The sequence below is a fragment of the Gadus chalcogrammus genome, chromosome 6, assembly GCF_026213295.1.
Source record: "Gadus chalcogrammus isolate NIFS_2021 chromosome 6, NIFS_Gcha_1.0, whole genome shotgun sequence".
Taxonomy (NCBI): Eukaryota; Metazoa; Chordata; class Actinopteri; order Gadiformes; family Gadidae; genus Gadus; species Gadus chalcogrammus.
Window position 1 is genome coordinate 18,786,286 of NC_079417.1, and position 17,997 is coordinate 18,804,282.

The following is a 17,997-nucleotide window of genomic DNA, read 5'->3' on the forward strand; positions in this document are numbered from 1 at the left end:
CTAATGCATGCATAGTTTCCGTACACAGAATAAATTATCCATATTGTGGTGGAACGTTGTTCATGTCCATGCATAAAATATCTTCCTGTGGAAGTGGGCATTGTTTTTGTCAGCAATGTCATTGACGTCTTGAGTTGACGTTGGAGCAATTCCTGTGCGGTATTCAAACGGCGCCTCGTTACCACACGGCTAAATATGAACATGAATATCAAGAAGGCCACCGGGTCTGGAATCCAACTGACGGCTGGTTTTAAGGCATGACTCTGAAGGGCCGCAATGCATGATGGGCCGTCTCCCCCAAAGCCGTTTCCATCGCCACTCCACCGCCCCCCTGTACTCGTTCTACGAGGGCAGAAGGCTCATGTTTGTGTTTGATGTGTTGATCAGGGGCGGCTGTGGAGAACATGCTGGGCAGCCTGCTGTGCCTGCCAGGGTCCGGTTCGGTGCTGCTGGACCCCTACGGCTCCACCATCTCTGAGACCACCAGCGAGCCCTGGAGCGTGGAGGTCCTACCAAGCGACTCAGGTGGGTTCACTTCCTATCCTCGTCGTCCTCGTACGAAGCGCGGCCCGTCCTGATTTGTGTATCATTTGGGCAGCGTCACCACGGCGACAGCCTCCTCCAGGGAGGGGCCGGACGCGCCAGGTGTGGCGGCACCAAGCTTGCGTTTTCGTCTGTCAACACGTTTGTGATTGCTTGCTGGTTTTCTCGGGGTAAATCTGAGCGTGGCAGTCAAGCGGCGTCCCGGGGCGTCCCAGGAGGGTGGCCTCCAGGTGCGACGGCACCTGTGGCGAGGCGGTGGGGGGGCGGGGGGGGGGGGGGGGAACGCACGGGGGTGGCAGCTGTCCTCAAGTCGGTTTCCATGCAGCCCAACCTTTTATCTGTCTAGACGTGCCAAAGTAGCGATGCTTAACTCCACCTTTTCCTCCATCATTCTTTATGGCGGCACAGAAAGCAAAACCTGTTGGGGCTCCTCGCGCCAAACGCATTATGGTTATGTCACCGAGCAAGCGGAGGGTTATGGCGCACAATCCAATGAATTATGCAGGCACGCGACTGTGTCTGTTTAGCTAAATTAACACACTTAAATCCTAAGCTTTTATTAATGCAAGATTACGCGCACAACCGTATCCCCCTATCCCCTCCCTCCCTTTTCTCCCTTTTTTTTTTTTTTTAAACCCAATGTTTCGTAAAAATCAGTCGAGTGCTTTATGAAGAGCGCTAAGTGTTTCTTGGAAAAGCAGGGGCCGGGTGCTAATTGAAGCAGTACACCATTTCAATATGTGTGGCGGCAGGAATGACATGCATGAGTGTCTTGATTGCGTTTTGTTCCATTTGCTGCCCCTGTTCTGCGCCGTAATGGCGCTATCCGAGGCTGGCCCGGAGTGGAGCACTTGTTTCATGGCCAGGCAGCAGAAAACTGCACTCTGAAGAGCACTTCGCCGCCGCATTATTACTAACGAGCATGCAAATGAGCGCTGCTGTTAGGTGGCCCGCCGCCGGGTTCGATCCAAAGCGCTCCGCTGGGCGGCCCGTGGATCTGGTGCACTGGCTTTTTTATGGTGGAGCGTGGCGGCTGGAAGACGTCATGGGATGTTTTGTTTGACTGTAGACATATGCACCTTTTCTCCTTCAGCTTTTTCCCCTTGTAATCATGATTTCACTTTTCCTCTTAGAGGGCATCGCGCTATGCAAAGGTCCGCCATTTGTAACAAAACACGGGAAAAATAACATAAGTGAGGGTTAGGCATGGTTTATTAACATGATTTAAAAACCCTGGCTCTGTGTCTTCATGGTTTAAAAACCCTGGTTCTGTTTGTGTCTTCATGGTTTGATAACCCTGGTTCTGTGTGTGTCTTCATGGTTTGATCACCCTTGTTCTCCATATGTCTTCATGGTTTGATATCCCTTGTTCTGTGTGTGTCTTCATGGTTTGATAACCCTGGTTCTGTGTGTGTCTTCATGGTTTGATAACCCTGGTTCTGTGTGTGTCTTCATGGTTTGATCACCCTTGTTCTCCATATGTCTTCATGGTTTGATATCCCTTGTTCTGTGTGTGTCTTCATGGTTTGATAACCCTGGTTCTGTGTGTGTCTTCATGGTTTGATAACCCCGGTTCTCCGTGTGTCGCCTTCCCTCCAGAAGCAGCTGACCTGAAGCAGGAGGAGCGGCTGCAGGAGCTGGAGAGCTGCTCGGGGGTGGGCAGCACGTCCGATGACACGGAGGTCAGAGAGGTCAGCTCCAGGCCCAGCACCCCAGGCCTCAGCGTGGTCTCAGGTAGCCCTCCATGCCTTTCTTTACCGCCCCTCCCCCACTGTGTCTCACTTTCTCTTTGTCTCTCTCTTCATCCCACCCTTCTTTTTAGTTTCTCTACATCTCTGCCCTTCTCGTTCCCCTTTTCACCTTTTTATCCAATTCCAGAAGTCATTTTCTTCATTTACTAGACGAGCCTAAACTGCATTGCAAGGTAGTTTCGTCCTACCTGGTCAATGTTGCAATGACTCAAAAGACTGGCCCTCCGCCGGACGCCGTGTCTCCGGGCGGAACAGGGGGCTGGGCGCGCTTGTTAACCAGAGCAGTGGGTCTCTGTAAACGCTTGGCTAGGACACGCCGGGGTGGGGTGGGGTGGGGGGGGGGGGGGGGGGGGGGGGGGGTTAATGCCGGGCGTCATTGCCGCGGGGGGCTGAGGTGGACGTGCTACCTTCTGTGATGTGCATGAGGTAGTTTCCCCGATCAGGAGGCCCGTGGCTCTGCTGACGGGGGGGAGCGGTCCCCTGGGAGCAGGCCGATGGATGGCGCCTGGTCCTCTATTACTCTTATCGGGTGACTTTCCCCCTGCCCAGGGGAGCTTACGCTGCCAATTCAGCGCTACCAGTGGGCTCCCATCTGAGGGATATGGGCCATTCTGCACGCCCCTGACGTTCCGCTCTGTCTGGCGCTCCGCCGCGTACTTCTCCGCCAAAGGAGTTCACAGCCCGGAGAACGGCTTTCACAGAGTATGCCTGACTCGTGTTTCCGTCTGAATCATGACTTATTCTGTGTGTATTGTCTGTGTGCTGTGTTTGGCTGTCTGGACGGTGATCACGTGGCAGGCATCAGCGCCACCTCAGAAGACATTCCCAACAAGATCGAGGACCTGCGGTCCGAGTGCAGTTCGGACTTCGGAGGGAAGGACTCTGTGACCAGTCCGGATGGGGAGGAGGCGGGCCATGGTAGGAGACACATCCAGTGGTTGGCTAAGCCGCCACTCTTGTTTGAGCTGCTCAAAATGGCAGCTCTCACCGTCGCTCTCTGCTGCTGATAGATCTGCCACCAGCTCCTCACTGCAGTTGATTTGCTAAATGCAGCTCATGTTGGACGTTTTTTTTTTAATTTAGTTTAATAGTCGTTTCTGGTTTGATGGCTTACATCTATTTAGGAGTGAGGTTAATTGACTAAATGCTTCTAATCCCGTTGTTTGCAGGGGCACACCAACTGACCTCTCCACCCTCGCAGACAGACTCTCTGCTGGCCATGTTCGACCCTCTGTCCTGTGACGGTAAGTTCTCCATGTCCTGGAACTGGAGAAGTGACACATGGCAGCCACTAACACACTTAAATGCCCCAAACTGGGACTCTTTGTCCTGATGATGTGGTAATGGTACCGTACTAAAGTACGCCACTTCATCCTTCCCATTTCTATTGTTGTGCTTCCGCTTTTGGTCACTCCTCATCTCAGCTGTGTGTCACTACAGCGCTGGGGCGGGGGGGGGTGGGGGAGGAGGGGCTTGGTGAGAGAGTGGGGGTGCTGGGGAGGGGGAGTGTGTGTATGTGTTTGAGGTGCAAGGTGAAGGGATGACAGTTTGAGAGACCTCTCCCCGGGCCCTTTTGGCTCGGCCCCTCGCCCCACTGAGCCAGCGGCACGAGGACGCCATTGGAGTCTCTTCAGCAGAGAGCTTCTACCCTTGGAACAGGTGGCCGCGCTGCACAGAGGGCTTGTCTCCCACTAACAAAAACCTCGCTCTCCCTCTCATTTATCTGCTACTACTAATACCACTACTAGGTTTCATTTTCATGTAACTTTTTAAATATTTGAATGTTATTGAAAAAATCCATAGTTCAACTGGTCAACAATTCAACTGCTCATTTCATTGTGGTTCGCGGCCCCTTTTAAAACAAAAAATTCCCATTGGTTTGCGTACCTTTTTCAACCCCTCCAGCCAATCACTGTACACACTGTACACCGGTGCTTAACGCCGGCCCCCCTCCCCACAGGCTCCTCCACTGGCACCATCGTGAGGCCCAAGGTGCACTACGCCCGGCCCGCCCACCCTCCCCCGGACCCCCCCATCCCCGAGGCCTACGCACTGGGCCAGGAGCCCCGCCACAGCATGTTCACGCCCCACGGCCTGGTCCAGGCGGAGCTGGAGCAATGCAAGCAGCGCCACTCATGCCCCGACCGGCTGGTGCGCAGCCGCAGCTCCGACATTGTGTGTCCCGGCCGCCGGCCCACCAGCGACCCGGGGCTGAACCGACGGACCATGGTGGAGGAGAGGGACCAGGGCTACTCCCTGGGGCCCACCTCCTCGCCCAGCAAGGACTCCCTGAAAGGAGAGGTAACGGGACAGGCGATGCACCGAGGAGGGTCAGTGGGCCTCTGTAGATCTTGGCTCAGGAGGCGGAGCGGGTTGACTAGTTCCATCCCGGTCTCCTCCTAGCTGATTGACGAGGTGTCCCTGAGCAAAACATCTAACCCTAACTGCTCCCGACGAGCCGGCTGTCACCTCGCATGGTCGACTCCGCTGTCGGTGTGTTAATATGTGTATGAACTCGCTTTGGATAAAGCGTCAGCTAAATGCCCTAAATGTAAATGTAGATACGGATGATGGACGATTTGTTGATAACCATCAGGGATTCTGCATAAGGTACAAATTGTCTCAATATGAATATCATGACATCTAATGTTAAGGTGATCTGATTGCAATGCGTACAATGGTTTGTTTGACAAGCCTTAAAGCGGTCGGTTAAAAGTGATTTTGTTTTCCCCTCCCCAAGGTTGAGGACAGGAAAGACAGCGACGATGAGAAATCGGACCGCAACCGGCCGTGGTGGAAGAAGCGCTTTGTCTCAGCCATTCCAAAAGGTACTGCCCTCTGTTTTCTGGCTCATTTTTTAACATGTCTTTCTCTGCCAGAGTGGGTTCAATCGATTTGTATCATGGAACTGTCAGTCGACACCGTTAACTTCTGCTACCTTACACAAAATAGAAAAGCTCTCTTGACCGCAGCCGTGACGGAAAATATTAGACTTTAGAACAGAGGCGCCAGGACGATTTATAACGCGGTGAAAGAGTGATGTGATCCATGCTCTCCTCCACTGACGATGTTAATCTCGGAAAATAATGCCTCTTGTTGTTCCAAAAAGTTCCTCCCAAGACATGTCTTCTACATGCCCTATCTCCATCTCCGTTTCTTCCTTTTTGTTTCCTTCTGCCTCTCTCTTTTTGTCTCTTTCTCTCCCTCTCTGTCTCTCTCGTTCTCTCTCTCCGTCTCTTTCTCTCTGTGTCTCTGTCTCTGTCTCGTTCTCTCTCTCTTTCTCTCTGTCTTTTTCCCTCTGTCTCTCTCTCTGTCTCTCTCTCTGTCTCGTTCTCTCTCTCTTTCTCTCTCTGTCTCGTACCCTCTGTCTCGTTCTCTCTTCTCTCTCTGTCTCTCTCTGTCTCTCTCTGTCTCGTTCTCTTTCTCTCTCTGTCTCGTTCTCTCTCTTTCTCTCTCTGTCTCTCTCTCTGTCTCGTTCTCTGTCTATTTCTCTCTCTCTCGTTCCCTCTGTCTCGTTCTCTCTCGTTCTCTCTGTCTCTCTAGTTCTCTCTGTCTCTCTGTCTCTCTCTCCGTCTCGTTCTCTCTGTGTCTCTCGCTCTGTCTCGTTCTCTCTCTCTTTCTCTCTCCGTCTCGTTCCCTCTGTGTCGGTGTCTCTCTCTTGTTCTCTCTAGTGTTCACTAGCGGTAGATTTATATAGCCCGACTAGCAGCTAATCAGTCATCAGAGGGGCCTGGGCCGGGCTGGTGGACGGCGTGGCTGCAGCCCTCCCAGCAGTGCTGTCAGCCAGCGGCTAATGGTCATTAGATGGACCTCTCTGTCATCAGGCGCTGATAGATGGCACATCTCTCGATGCCGTTCAACTGCAACCGCCGTCTCTCATACATCTGTCGGGGAAATAATGAGCAGCGCGCACACGAGATGACTGCTTATTACTCTTTGAGATAATGACCCTCCGCGAGTAAACATTAAACGGATATGCATAAAAAACCGAGATGGTGGGTGGCGGGGCTGCAGGCGGAGAAAGAGGCGATCGATGCAAGGCTTCGGTTCCCGCGGGCCGCCTGGCGCCGCCATGTTCCTTTTGTGTATGTGTGTGTTTCCTGCCGCTGTGCGCGTGCCACGCACACATGGCTGCGGCATCAGCGTGTGTACCGGGCCAACCTGTCTGTTGTGTTCCTCACAGTGCTGTATTGGACGGCCGAGAGTGAATCACCAGGTAAACCCGACCCCCACCCCCCCCCCCCCCCCCCCCCACCACCCTCACCTCACCTGTCCCATCGTCGTTGCCCTCCTGCCTCGCCGGCCTTGCGTCTCTAGAGCCGTGCTGCTTTGTCCCGTCAGGCGGCCCCTGTGGGGCCCTAGATCTAGAGCTGTGATGTGGTGCCAGCGGCCCCGTTCCGTCCCGACATCTCCACCCTCGCCGTCATCCGTGCGTTGGCTTGGGGGCGAGCCGACCCCCCCCCCCCCCCCCCCTCGAACGACCCCATTTTGTTCTTGTCCTTTTAAAGCTGCATCACCCATTCTGTTGTGTGGGGTTATCGGCGACGATGCTCCCAGAGTCTCAACCTAGGATCCCCTGACCAGGCACTCCCACTCTCACCGCGCTCCTCTGAGGAACGTTACTTCTAATTGGCTTTCACATCCTGCAATAGCCTTTTGTGTTGCTATGAAGCCATGGTCGGAGGACACCAAGCCAGTACATGTACACACTGCTTTATTGTACCTAGAAACAACAGTGTAATACTATTACTACTACAGTAGCTTCTTTACGCATCGGATACATGCAATTTCACAAAATCTGTATATTAGTTATCACCTTTCTTCGCCTGAGAGCGTCCTCTAGTTGGAGGGATCAGAGGATGCCTGTGCTGTGAGAGTGGATGTGTTCTGTCAGCGTATCCTGCAGCTTCTTCACCAAACCACTCCCACAGAACCCTGACAACCATAGAGCTATAAGAAACAGAGGGAGTGAACACCTGGGCTGGCCAGGAAATGTAGAGTTCTTGGCGGGCGAGTGACAACTATAGAGTGTGTGCGTTTTCACTAGAAGCAGCATAATCTAACTGCAATCTTTGGGACCCCTCTTTCCGATGACCTGCAGCCATTCTAAGTGAATGGTTAGAGGAGGTTAAAAACAGTCACTCTCTCTCTTACCTTAATTAATCTCTATGGTTAGAACCCGGGTTGGGTCCTGTTAGCATCTTGGTGTTACTGGGATGCCCTAAATGACCAGTCAACAGTCGACTTCAACTCATAGGCCTGCACTTGGGCCTTGTTGATGCATCGCCAACATTGTGTCGTTTCTAGTCTGCATTTCTTTTTGGATCAACGTTAAAGATTAAGAAATTATTTTTACATCTTATTCTGAAGAGCAAATGCCCTGAATCCTGCATCGATAATTATAGACAATAGGTTTACCTAAAGCCCTTTCTTATTTACTATTAATTAAGTGAGGGCCCCCACTAAGGGGGCCAATCATCCTACAACGTCCTCCTCTGTCTCCTCACTACAACCCTCTGCTCTCCACAGCTCCCATCGCCGCCTTCCGGAAAAAGGAAAAGCATGAGAAAGACGACCTGGCTCATGAGCGCTCACAACAAGGTCGGCCATAGTTTGTTCCAGCCAACCAGTTCCAAGGTTTTACCTAAAATCACAGATGCCCAACACAACTTACTTTAGAATCCACTCACCATGCGAATGTTCCTACTGCAGACGAGCCCCTTCACAGGCCGAGCACCCAGGCCCAGGCAGCGGAGGACATCCTGGACAAGTACCGCAACATCAAGAGGACCAGCCCCAGTGAAGGTGGGTCGTCGTGGCCTCCTACTACACCGCAGGAGCTTTGGCTCGTAGACATCGGAGGACCGTAAAACAATTGATTGTGAAGCACTCCAGAAAAGGGCTTCCACTGGTAGCAAGGCGTTGGTGGCACCAAAACCATTCTGGTCGTAGCGTTTATTTATGGCTGCACCAGTTATGACCTCCTCTTCCTTACCATCCGTCAAGTCAGTGATCCGGGGAATGAAGTGTGCGATATGTTTGGGATAATGATTGATGGGAAACGATATAATGAACAGCAAAGTGAATAAATAATGAAGAGCTCCTAAATGATGCGTAGGACTAGGAGAACTACGACTAGGCTGTGTGATTTGACTTATATATATAAATATATATAAATTATCTATCAATTATATATAATTGGTGCCGCAGATATATATGGCATCAGCGTCTTCACACATCCAACAAAACGAAAGAAGGTCAAAAGAGCGACAAGCAACGTTTGCTTTGCCTAATTAATTTTCCTGTTTCTGTCACGCTAGTCATTTTGCTTATGACTGCACCTGCAGAGCCCTCAAAACTAATTTTGGTTACAGTATTGATCAGGGAATACTGTGGGAACAGCACAATAAGCTTGATCCTTCTACATTACTTGGCAACCTAGTTAAAACAAACACCTCTGCTGGTGGACAATATAAAAAATAATATTTTTCATGTCAGATCATCCTCAGTCCCCTCCTATGATTTTAATAAATAAAATACTGCATTTAGATCACACAACTAAAGTGAAAGGTTGGATGAGGATCATTTGGTTGACGTTGGGGCCGTGTTGTTGTGATTGCCTATAATGAAGTGATCTGTGTGTGTGTGCGCGTGTGTGTGTGCGCGTGTGTGTGTCTGTTGACAGACCTGTGTGTGGAGGAGAGCGTGCACGGCTCCCCGAGGGATGACGGGCTGCAGAACATGGCTTCAGACGACCTGCTGGACTCTGCCAGCCAGACAGCGCATCAGCAGGATGCCAAGTTCTCCTTCAGGTCAGACATGTGACCGGGCCAGGGTACCGCTCACCGAGTACCGCTGGTGTGGCTCAGACTACCAGGAGTCTCACGCTACACCACCTTGGGCTCTCACTGCATCTGGTACAAAGGATTACGCTGTGGAGCTGATTTTGTTTGTTTCTGTTGATCCTTTCAGTGACGCCAAGAAGAAGCTCCGGATGGTCCTGTGTTCTGCGGACTCTGTGGCCCTGCCCATCATGGCTCCCACCACCACCAGGAACGGACTCCCGGACCACAATGACCCTGAAGGTAGACAGACCCCCTGACCACCCTGTCCCTGAAGGTAGACAGACCCCCAGACCACCCTGTCCCTGAAGGTAGACAGACCCCCAGACCACCCTGTCCCTGTAGGTAGACAGACCCCCAGACCACCCTGTCCCTGAAGGTAGACAGACCCCCGGACCACCCTGTCCCTGAAGGTAGACAGACCCCCGGACCACCCTGTCCCTGAAGGTAGACAGACCCCCGGACCACCCTGTCCCTGTAGGTAGACAGACCCCCGGACCACCCTGTCCCTGTAGGTAGACAGACCCCCTGACTACCCTGTCCCTGAAGGTAGACAGACCCCCAGACCACCCTGTCCCTGAAGGTAGACAGACCCCCAGACCACCCTGTCCCTGAAGGTAGACAGACCCCCTGACTACCCTGTCCCTGTAGGTAGACAGACCCCCAGACCACCCTGTCCCTGTAGGTAGACAGACCCCCAGACCACCCTGTCCCTGTAGGTAGACAGACCCCCAGACCACCCTGTCCCTGTAGGTAGACAGACCCCCGGACCACCCTGTCCCTGAAGGTAGACAGACCCTCTGACTACCCTGTCCCTGTAGGTAGACAGACCCCCTGACTACCCTGTCCCTGTAGGTAGACAGACCCCCTGACTACCCTGGTCCCGAAGGGAGCCAGTCCTCTAGTCTAGACCACCCTGGTCCTGAAGGGAGCCAGTCCTCTAGTCTAGACCACCGTGGTCCCGTCCCCCCCCGGTCCAGTCTCAGACACACATATTTGCTGACCATATTCAATCTACACTGAGGAAGACTGTGACGTCTAACTTTCAACATTTGCCAAAAGATGTGGGCCCCATTGGCTCAATGGGGGTCTCTCCTTCTGGCCTGTACGCCAGGCATTGGCAAGGAAAACAAAGAGAACGACACTCTGAAACGGTGTACGGCGAATTCTCAAGAGGCCGTCTTTAGTCAACAGCCATCAGTCAAACGCCGTGGCGGGTTGATCACATTACAGCGGCTCACAGAGTCGCGAGAGCCTTGTCTAATGCTCCCCCCCCCCCCCCCCCCCCCTTCCTCTGTCTGCGACGCTCCCCAGACAATGAGATCGTCTGCTTCCTGAAGGTCCAACTGGCGGAGGCCATCAACCTGCAGGATAAGAACCAGATGGCCCAGATCCAGGAGACGACGCGCTGCGTCAGCCGCTTCGACGCTCGCTCCTGCAGGAAGCTGCTGGCTGCCATCGCTGAGGATTACAGGTGAGCGCGGGGGGGTCTGCACAGGGAGGGGGGCGCTCTCTCGCCGTGCAGTAGCAGCAGCAGCAGATCCAGATCCGTGCCGCTGCGCACACTGAACGCACGTCTCCTTCAGCTGTGCGGCGCACATGTTGTCTCTGACAGCCCCCGGGGTCCTGGGATAACTGCGGAGAGCCCCGTACTCTGGCGGCACCCTACTATGTCGACGGCTGATGGTTCTATGTGTCATCCCCCCCCCCCCCCCCCCCCCCCCCAACAACAGGAAACGCACGCCGTACATCGCCTACCTGACCAGGTGTCGCCAGGGGCTGCAGACCTCCCAGGCCCACCTGGAGAGGCTCCTCCAGAGGGTACTGAGAGACAAGGAGGTGGCCAACCGCTACTTCACCACGGTGTGCGTGAGGCTGCTGCTGGAGCACATGGAGTCCAGGATGTTGGACTTCATCAAAGGTGATCCCCCTGCACGCAACGCTGGGGAACGTCTCGGAGATCTGTTCGTGTCTTCCCCTTGTTTTTACTGTTGGGCTCGTAGGCGTTTTTAGTGCATGCCATTTTGTGAACACTTTTCTCCCAAGCTGTTTGCTATTGTAAAGTGCTTGTGTTCTTGGTCGGCCCCAGAGGGAATCAAACCTCTAACCCTGGCAGTGTCAGTGTGATGCTCTGCACATTGGAGACACACAGGATTACATCAATCAGAAGTAAGAAGCTAACAAACGCATTGTTCAATCATAACGGTGTGTGTGTGTGTGTGTGTCTCCGCCCGCAGCCTTCCAGGGGTGCACGGCGTCCGACGATAAGACGGCCGCGGTGGAGGACTTCCTGCGCTACCTGTACGGCGCCATGGCGCGGGACACCATCTGGCAGTACGCCAGCGAGGACCAGCTGCAGGACGCTCAGATGGCCATTGAGCGCAGCGTCATGAACCGCATCTTCAAGCTGGCCTTTTACCCCAACCAGGACGGGGACATCCTCAGAGACCAGTGAGGACACGCCTAGCTCGGCCCCTGGCTCGGCTCCTGGCTCCCTCTGTCTAGTTTTAGAGCAGTATCGGAATACCTATGGCACCTTAATGTGTCTCCAATTAAAGTGTTCCTATAATCGTCCATATCATTTTTTTTTCGATTTTGATCTGCTCTTTGAAATATACGAGTTGTCATGTTTCATAGAAGATGTGTGTAATTACCCTCACCTGCCACTACTTTTGCCCTTTTGTACCTATTCCCTGGAGCCCCCCCACCCTCAACTTCCCCCATATATAACCGTTAATTTAGACCACCTGTGTGGCGTTTGGTTGTCCCTGGCTCATTGGTTTGTTTTTCTTTTCCCAGGCTTTTCTATGAACATATCCAGCGGCTCACCCGAGTTGTGACGGCCAATCACAAAGCTCTTCAGATCCCCGAGGTAACGATCGCTCCTCCCCTCAGCGGTTAGATGTACTCGCCCAGGATCTCCGGAGAGGTCTGACAGGATGTTCCATTAGATCTATTCGTTTGGCAGACACCTTTATCCTCGGTTACTTACAGCCAAGGCTGAGAACAATCAAAGCAGAAAATCAATATTGGAGCGAGTACCGAAATACCAAGTGCAAAAAAAAAAAATATATATCATATGGACAGACTGCAAATCATAGCAAGATGTTTGCTTTTTTTTTAAGTGCAATAGGTACGTGAGTGGTAGAGTTTTAGGGTCACAGCAGGCCCTGTTTCCACAAAGGAGATATGTCGATTCTATATCCCGTTTTGGAGTTTGACTATCTTGATTAAAAAAGGCCTCAGTTTACACAAGAGGCACCATGCGCTCTCAACCCTATCCTATCACACCCTATCAACACATAGGGGCAGTTTACCAGAGATCCACCCCTTCTGTGGTGAACCAGTTCACATTGCTCTGGAGAACGCCACAAATCATGTTTAATAATAGTCCTGGTCTGGGACTCGGACAATCGCAAGACATGGAGGCACAGCACTAGTTTTGCCGATTAATCAGCATGTGTCGCCTACTTGCTTTCTGTGAGTTAACCAACAAAGACGTGTGAGCGAAGTATGTTACTCGACAAGCCATTTGCAAGACATTCAGACTGAATGTCGCAAGCCCTGTTTGGAAGGAGGAAACTAAAAGAGGGCTGTAAAGGGGGATTCAGAATGCGAGTGTAACCAAAGCCATAGAGCTGGTGCACAGCAGCAAACACTGACCTGCCCTTGGTCCCCAGGTGTACCTGCGAGAGGCGCCCTGGCCCTCTGCACAGGCTGAGATCAGGACCATCAACGCCTACAAGACCCCGCGGGACAAGGTGCAGTCCATCCTGCGCATGTGCTCCACCATCATGAACCTGCTGAGCCTGGCCAACGAGGACTCGGTCCCCGGGGCCGACGACTTTGTCCCCGTGCTCGTCTTCGTCCTCATAAGGGTGAGTCCAGGGAGACGCACACGCATGGACGCTGACACGCACGCATATGCGCACGGATATGCACACACTGACATGCGCACACACACACACGCGTAGAAGCACGCATACACTTGTATGCACGCACACATACATATATGCACACACACACACACACACACACACACACACACACACACACACACACACACACACACACACACACACACACACACACACACACACACACACACACACACACACACACACACACACACACACTAGTTCAAACTACTTGGCAGGTGTTGGTGTTTTCTTTCTTTTTGTTTCCAGAAACACTTTTTCGCTCTCCCGTCTGCTCACCTTCGCGGGCCCACTTTACATATTTGCATATTAATGCAGGGAGTCGCCGGGCCCCATTTGCGCGGCTAACGCAGGGCCCACGCCCCTCTTCTCCTGCAGGCAAACCCGCCCTGCCTGCTGTCCACCATCCAGTACATCAATAACTTCTACGCCAGCCGGCTGAGTGGGGAGGAGTGCTATTGGTGGATGCAGTTCACCGCGGCGGTGGAATTCATTAAGACCATCGACGATCGCAAGTGAAGCAGAACCGCCACCTGTACGGGCAGACTGCGGGGCCGAGCCGGGAGACGGGGGGGGGGGGCCGGCCCAGCCAACTGCTCCCGCAGCCCCCCCCCCCCCCCTCCCCCCGGAGCCCTGGCCCCCAGCCTGCTGTGTATAGCTGTACATATCCGACAGACAATAGGAGGGGAATACAAAGCATATATGGTATAATGTATTTGTGTTGGACCACATCCAGGGCATAGACGGGGTGGGGGAGGGAAAGGCCTCCAAAACAAACAAACAAACAAGCAAACAAAAACATACTGCAAAAATAATTGGTTAATCTTCTTCCTTTTATCTCTTGTCTGATAGTTTTTTCTTCTTCTCCTTGAGTCTTTATTAGGAAATTTTGTACCCAAGGTTATTATTTGTATTATTATTATTGTTACTATTAATATAACATTAAATTGATAGAAAGGATGAAACTGATGAAAAAGGGACCACGCTTCCTCGATTTGATTCACTGGTTGTGTATTTTTTCTCTCAAAGCTGAGGTTTCAACTGCGGGTGAATGCATTGTTACTTGGGAAAGTTGAGTAGAGGGTGGCTCACTGGAGGAGTTCAGTACTGGAGAGCTCATTTCATGATCACTATGCTTCTCATACCGCTAACCAGCCATATAAGGGCAGCTCGTTGACTTCAACATGAAACCGGTCACTTTCTCTATTCCCTAAAAACACCCCACTTTGAGTTAATTTGGAAACAAGGACCCTAATATTTATATTAAATAAATGTGTTTATTTCTTCATTTCTTTTTAATGCTTCCTTTTATCCTTCATAAGGAGGTGAAATACTTTTCACGTCTGTTTTGAAGATTCCTGAGCCAACAAAAGATTTTAGATGACTTGCTTTTTAAAAAAAGGTGCCAATATACAAGGGCAGTCTGGGACCGCACCTGTTGACGCAGTGGAGGGCAGATCACTGGTGCGGGTTAGAAACAGGGTCAGAACCGGAAACGGAAAGTAAAAAGTGGTGCCTTTTATGGCAGACACTGTGTTAGCTCCGTAGATATAGCGTTTAGCCAGCTGTACATTGAGTTGGTGAGGTCGGGTAAGATCCCAGAACATTAACTATAATCCACTCCAGGAACAGCTTCATACAGTTCACTGAAACGATTTCAGCCCAAACCTCAATGTGCAATTGAGGTGCAAGTTAGAAGAATCTTCGCTCTGATGCTGGGAGATCCTACCTTAAGGTGGACCCAGATACCCCGCCCCCTTCATGTCCGCTTGAGATTCCCACCATTCCATTGGCTAACAGCAGAGTCATCAATTCTCTTTTGCACTGTTCAGAGGTTAGCTTTAAGTTCCTCAACATAGCACCTTGTACTCGTGGTGCAATGAGACCTGCTGGTATAGAAACATTGGATGTATCAAACTGCTGTGACGCTAGTTCCGATCAACCCTTTATGCGCAAGTGTCTGAACAAAGTGGGTGGGTGTGCGACCTCTGACCTCGCGGAGAAGTGACACGATGGGGTTGTGATGATAGAGCTCTCTACCTCCTCAGAAGTTCAAGAAAGGGACTCCTCTTTGTGCACTTATGTTTTCTTTTTCATTGTTATATGATACTTATACATTGAATTTTTCCAGCCCGGTGTTCTGGTGTACTTTGGAGCTCAAATACCATTGTATCATGTGTTAGTAGTATCTGTGATTAACCTGTGATTACTAAACTCATTCTCCCCCTGAAGTCCGCTGCGTCTGTCACGTACACAAGTGTGCCATTCATATGATATAGTTTTGGATATTTCATTACACTAATCGCTAAATGACCGGACAGCACAATATTCAGTAGGATAGAGAAGAGCATATAATCAACACTATTCAACTGTTAGTGATGTGCACGTGTGTGTGGGCGTGTGTGTGCTAGGGCGGTTGTTCTCTCAGTGCACTGGTCAAGTGGGCGTGTGAGAAGATGTTGTATTGACTGGCCGTTTGACCCTCTCTCTGGTCCTGCATGATGTCATGGAGCGGTCTGTACATCCTCTCTCATGGTAACAGTACAATAGGATTAGTATCTGACACCGAGCAGTAATGGAGGCTGGGAGGAGGACACTGAGCCCTCGGCTGATGCCTTTGGATCAGCTGACAACCGGTGGCTGGTGGCTGTTGGCTCAATGGATGTCCCGCTCTCCTTCTTAACACGAGGAGAGCAGCGCTGTCCCTGGGACTTGGATTGCCTTCACAGCCGCAGTCATCTGACAGGAATATAATGTTTGTAAATCCAGCAGTGATTTAAGTAGATTAAGGATGTGACTGGTTGTTACCCTTTGCCCCTTGAATTAAATGAGTTATTCACATTTACAGGTTACTTGACGATTAAAAAAAGAAAGCTAGAAAGGGTTTTCCCACACTTTGGTTGAAAACATGAATGTGTGGTTTATATCCCAGTCTTTTCCTGATAAAGAGTATGGACTAATAGATGCAGCCAGCAGCGTTGCATACGGAGAGAGCATCTCTATAATGATGCTGCTTACATGTGGATGTAATGACACTTCAATTAGACTATACCAAATCTGATTAAATTATTTAAAATTATATTAGATAATAGCACCTGGCTATTGTTTCCATGTTTTCTCTGACAAACGAGCTGCCCACGGCTGTTAATGGTGACCCGACCGAAGCAGAAAGAATTGAGACGTTTGACGCCGAGGAGTCTTAAGGCGGAACCCAGACGCACGTGACAGTGTCAGCAGCTGTAATTTAGCATTGATTGTATGCAAACCGGCCAGATGTTTTTGCTGTGGCGTGACTAGATGGGCTGAAAACATCTGTTCTGAAAGCTTTACCCTTCTCCCCGTGCTCTGCCGTTTCCCCGTGTACAATTTGAGTTCAAAGGCTGGGTAGATAAATGCATTTTACATTTTTATCTTAATTTAAAGATGGCTTGCACACATATATGGTCCGGGATAAGGCACTTTGTCATTACTGTGAAGAATGCATAATTCTTTGAAAATAAAAACAATAAATGAAGCAAAAACGTTATTGGTTCTGTGTTTAAAACATCTCTCTGATGCTGTTTTGAGAACTTGTACTCATTTTTCTGAATAATGTCACTCACCTGAAGCCTACATTGGTGTGCGGTGGAGGTCAACGCAACAGCTCATCATACAACTGCCATGGAAATGCCCGCCAGCGGCGGAGTCACTCCAAGCTAGCAGCTACAAATAGCAACCTCTCTGCTAACATTTAATTACTGCCGACGTGTACGGTGGTTCTTAATTGGCGATATCCCCTCACATGCATCTCTCCTTACTGTACTCATCGCCTACCCCTCAGCTAATAGCCTTTCTTCTCTCCGACCTCTCGGCGGGCGCCTCGTGCCGCTGATGATCTCCAACGATCCACTCAAATTCAAATAATGGCGCGAGTGGTTATTTAAAGCTGCTGTATGTTCCACGGACTGCCCTGTACCTGATTTAAAATAATCTGCTCTACACCTGATTTAAAGATAGGTTCTTATACTCTATTTTTGTCAAGGATGTGGCTTTGGCCGTTTTTCGGCGGCCTAAAGTAGCATTTAAAAACTATTATAGGCCTATTTAAATAAAATTACATAGCCTATAAATGCGTTATGGATGTAATTAATAAAAGCTCAGCTAATACATTTACTTAACATAGTTTGACTAATATAATTAATTATTTAATCTTGATCCAGTCGGTGGATGATTTTGGTTTGCGTTTATTTGACGCTACTGTTCCGTATTGTTGTCCTTTTGCCCTGAAGACACAAACAGCCCTGCAACTCATCTGCAGCTCATCCTGCAGCTGATCCCAGATGGCCGTGAAACAACAGATGATCCGTCCAGTAGTGCTGCTGCATGATTTCATACACAGGTCTGCAGCACGACGCTTAACTGTGACGGTCCTGACTGCATATCAGTGCCCGTTTAAACAGCTCACTCACCACCCAGGTAAACATGACCAAGCAGACCAGTGCGCTGAACATAGTAGTTACATTATATCAAATGTATGAAGTCTAACAACAATAAAGAAAATAACTTCAGCAATACTAGTAATTATCATATCGTCATGAGATTAATGTTTTAAAGTGTACCTGGTGTAATGTTGAGACCGCGTCGTGCTGGCTCTCTCCTGCAGATGGCAGACGCGCCATTCCGGGCGACGCTCCTCGGACGCAGCGGACAAAGAACCGCGTTCACGTTAATATCCACTGGACTCGCTGGATGCGTTTTTATTTGAGAAACTAGCCCGATTAAATTGAACAAGTTAAAACATTTTTCAATAATAAGCCTTATTTATAATAATCATAATAACAGCGATATTTGTTTATATTAATAGTAACATTATATATTAATAATAATAATAATATTAATAATAGTATCGCCCTGTTTTGAGCTTGAATATCAAAATAACATATT

At 50.4% G+C, this 17,997-nt stretch overlaps 1 protein-coding gene across 4 annotated transcripts in view; it reads left to right on the forward strand.

Annotated features, from left to right (window-relative positions):
• gapvd1 (GTPase activating protein and VPS9 domains 1) overlaps positions 1-16,940 on the forward strand; it is a 35,064-nt gene extending 18,124 nt beyond the window's left edge. The window contains exons 12-27 of one of the 4 annotated variants that reach the window (XM_056591723.1): positions 388-525; positions 2,143-2,277; positions 3,093-3,212; positions 3,464-3,538; positions 4,255-4,595; positions 5,035-5,122; positions 7,824-7,895; positions 8,007-8,099; positions 8,980-9,106; positions 9,267-9,379; positions 10,451-10,610; positions 10,870-11,057; positions 11,374-11,587; positions 11,936-12,008; positions 12,817-13,014; positions 13,453-16,940. In XM_056591723.1, the coding sequence (XP_056447698.1) occupies positions 388-525; positions 2,143-2,277; positions 3,093-3,212; positions 3,464-3,538; positions 4,255-4,595; positions 5,035-5,122; positions 7,824-7,895; positions 8,007-8,099; positions 8,980-9,106; positions 9,267-9,379; positions 10,451-10,610; positions 10,870-11,057; positions 11,374-11,587; positions 11,936-12,008; positions 12,817-13,014; positions 13,453-13,593 (2,276 nt within the window). In that variant the 3' untranslated portion in view covers positions 13,594-16,940. The remainder of the gene's footprint in view (positions 1-387; positions 526-2,142; positions 2,278-3,092; positions 3,213-3,463; positions 3,539-4,254; positions 4,596-5,034; positions 5,123-7,823; positions 7,896-8,006; positions 8,100-8,979; positions 9,107-9,266; positions 9,380-10,450; positions 10,611-10,869; positions 11,058-11,373; positions 11,588-11,935; positions 12,009-12,816; positions 13,015-13,452) is intronic. The other 3 variants (XM_056591725.1, XM_056591722.1, XM_056591724.1) reach the window with 3 other exon arrangements.
• The last annotated feature ends 1,057 nt before the right edge of the window (positions 16,941-17,997 follow it).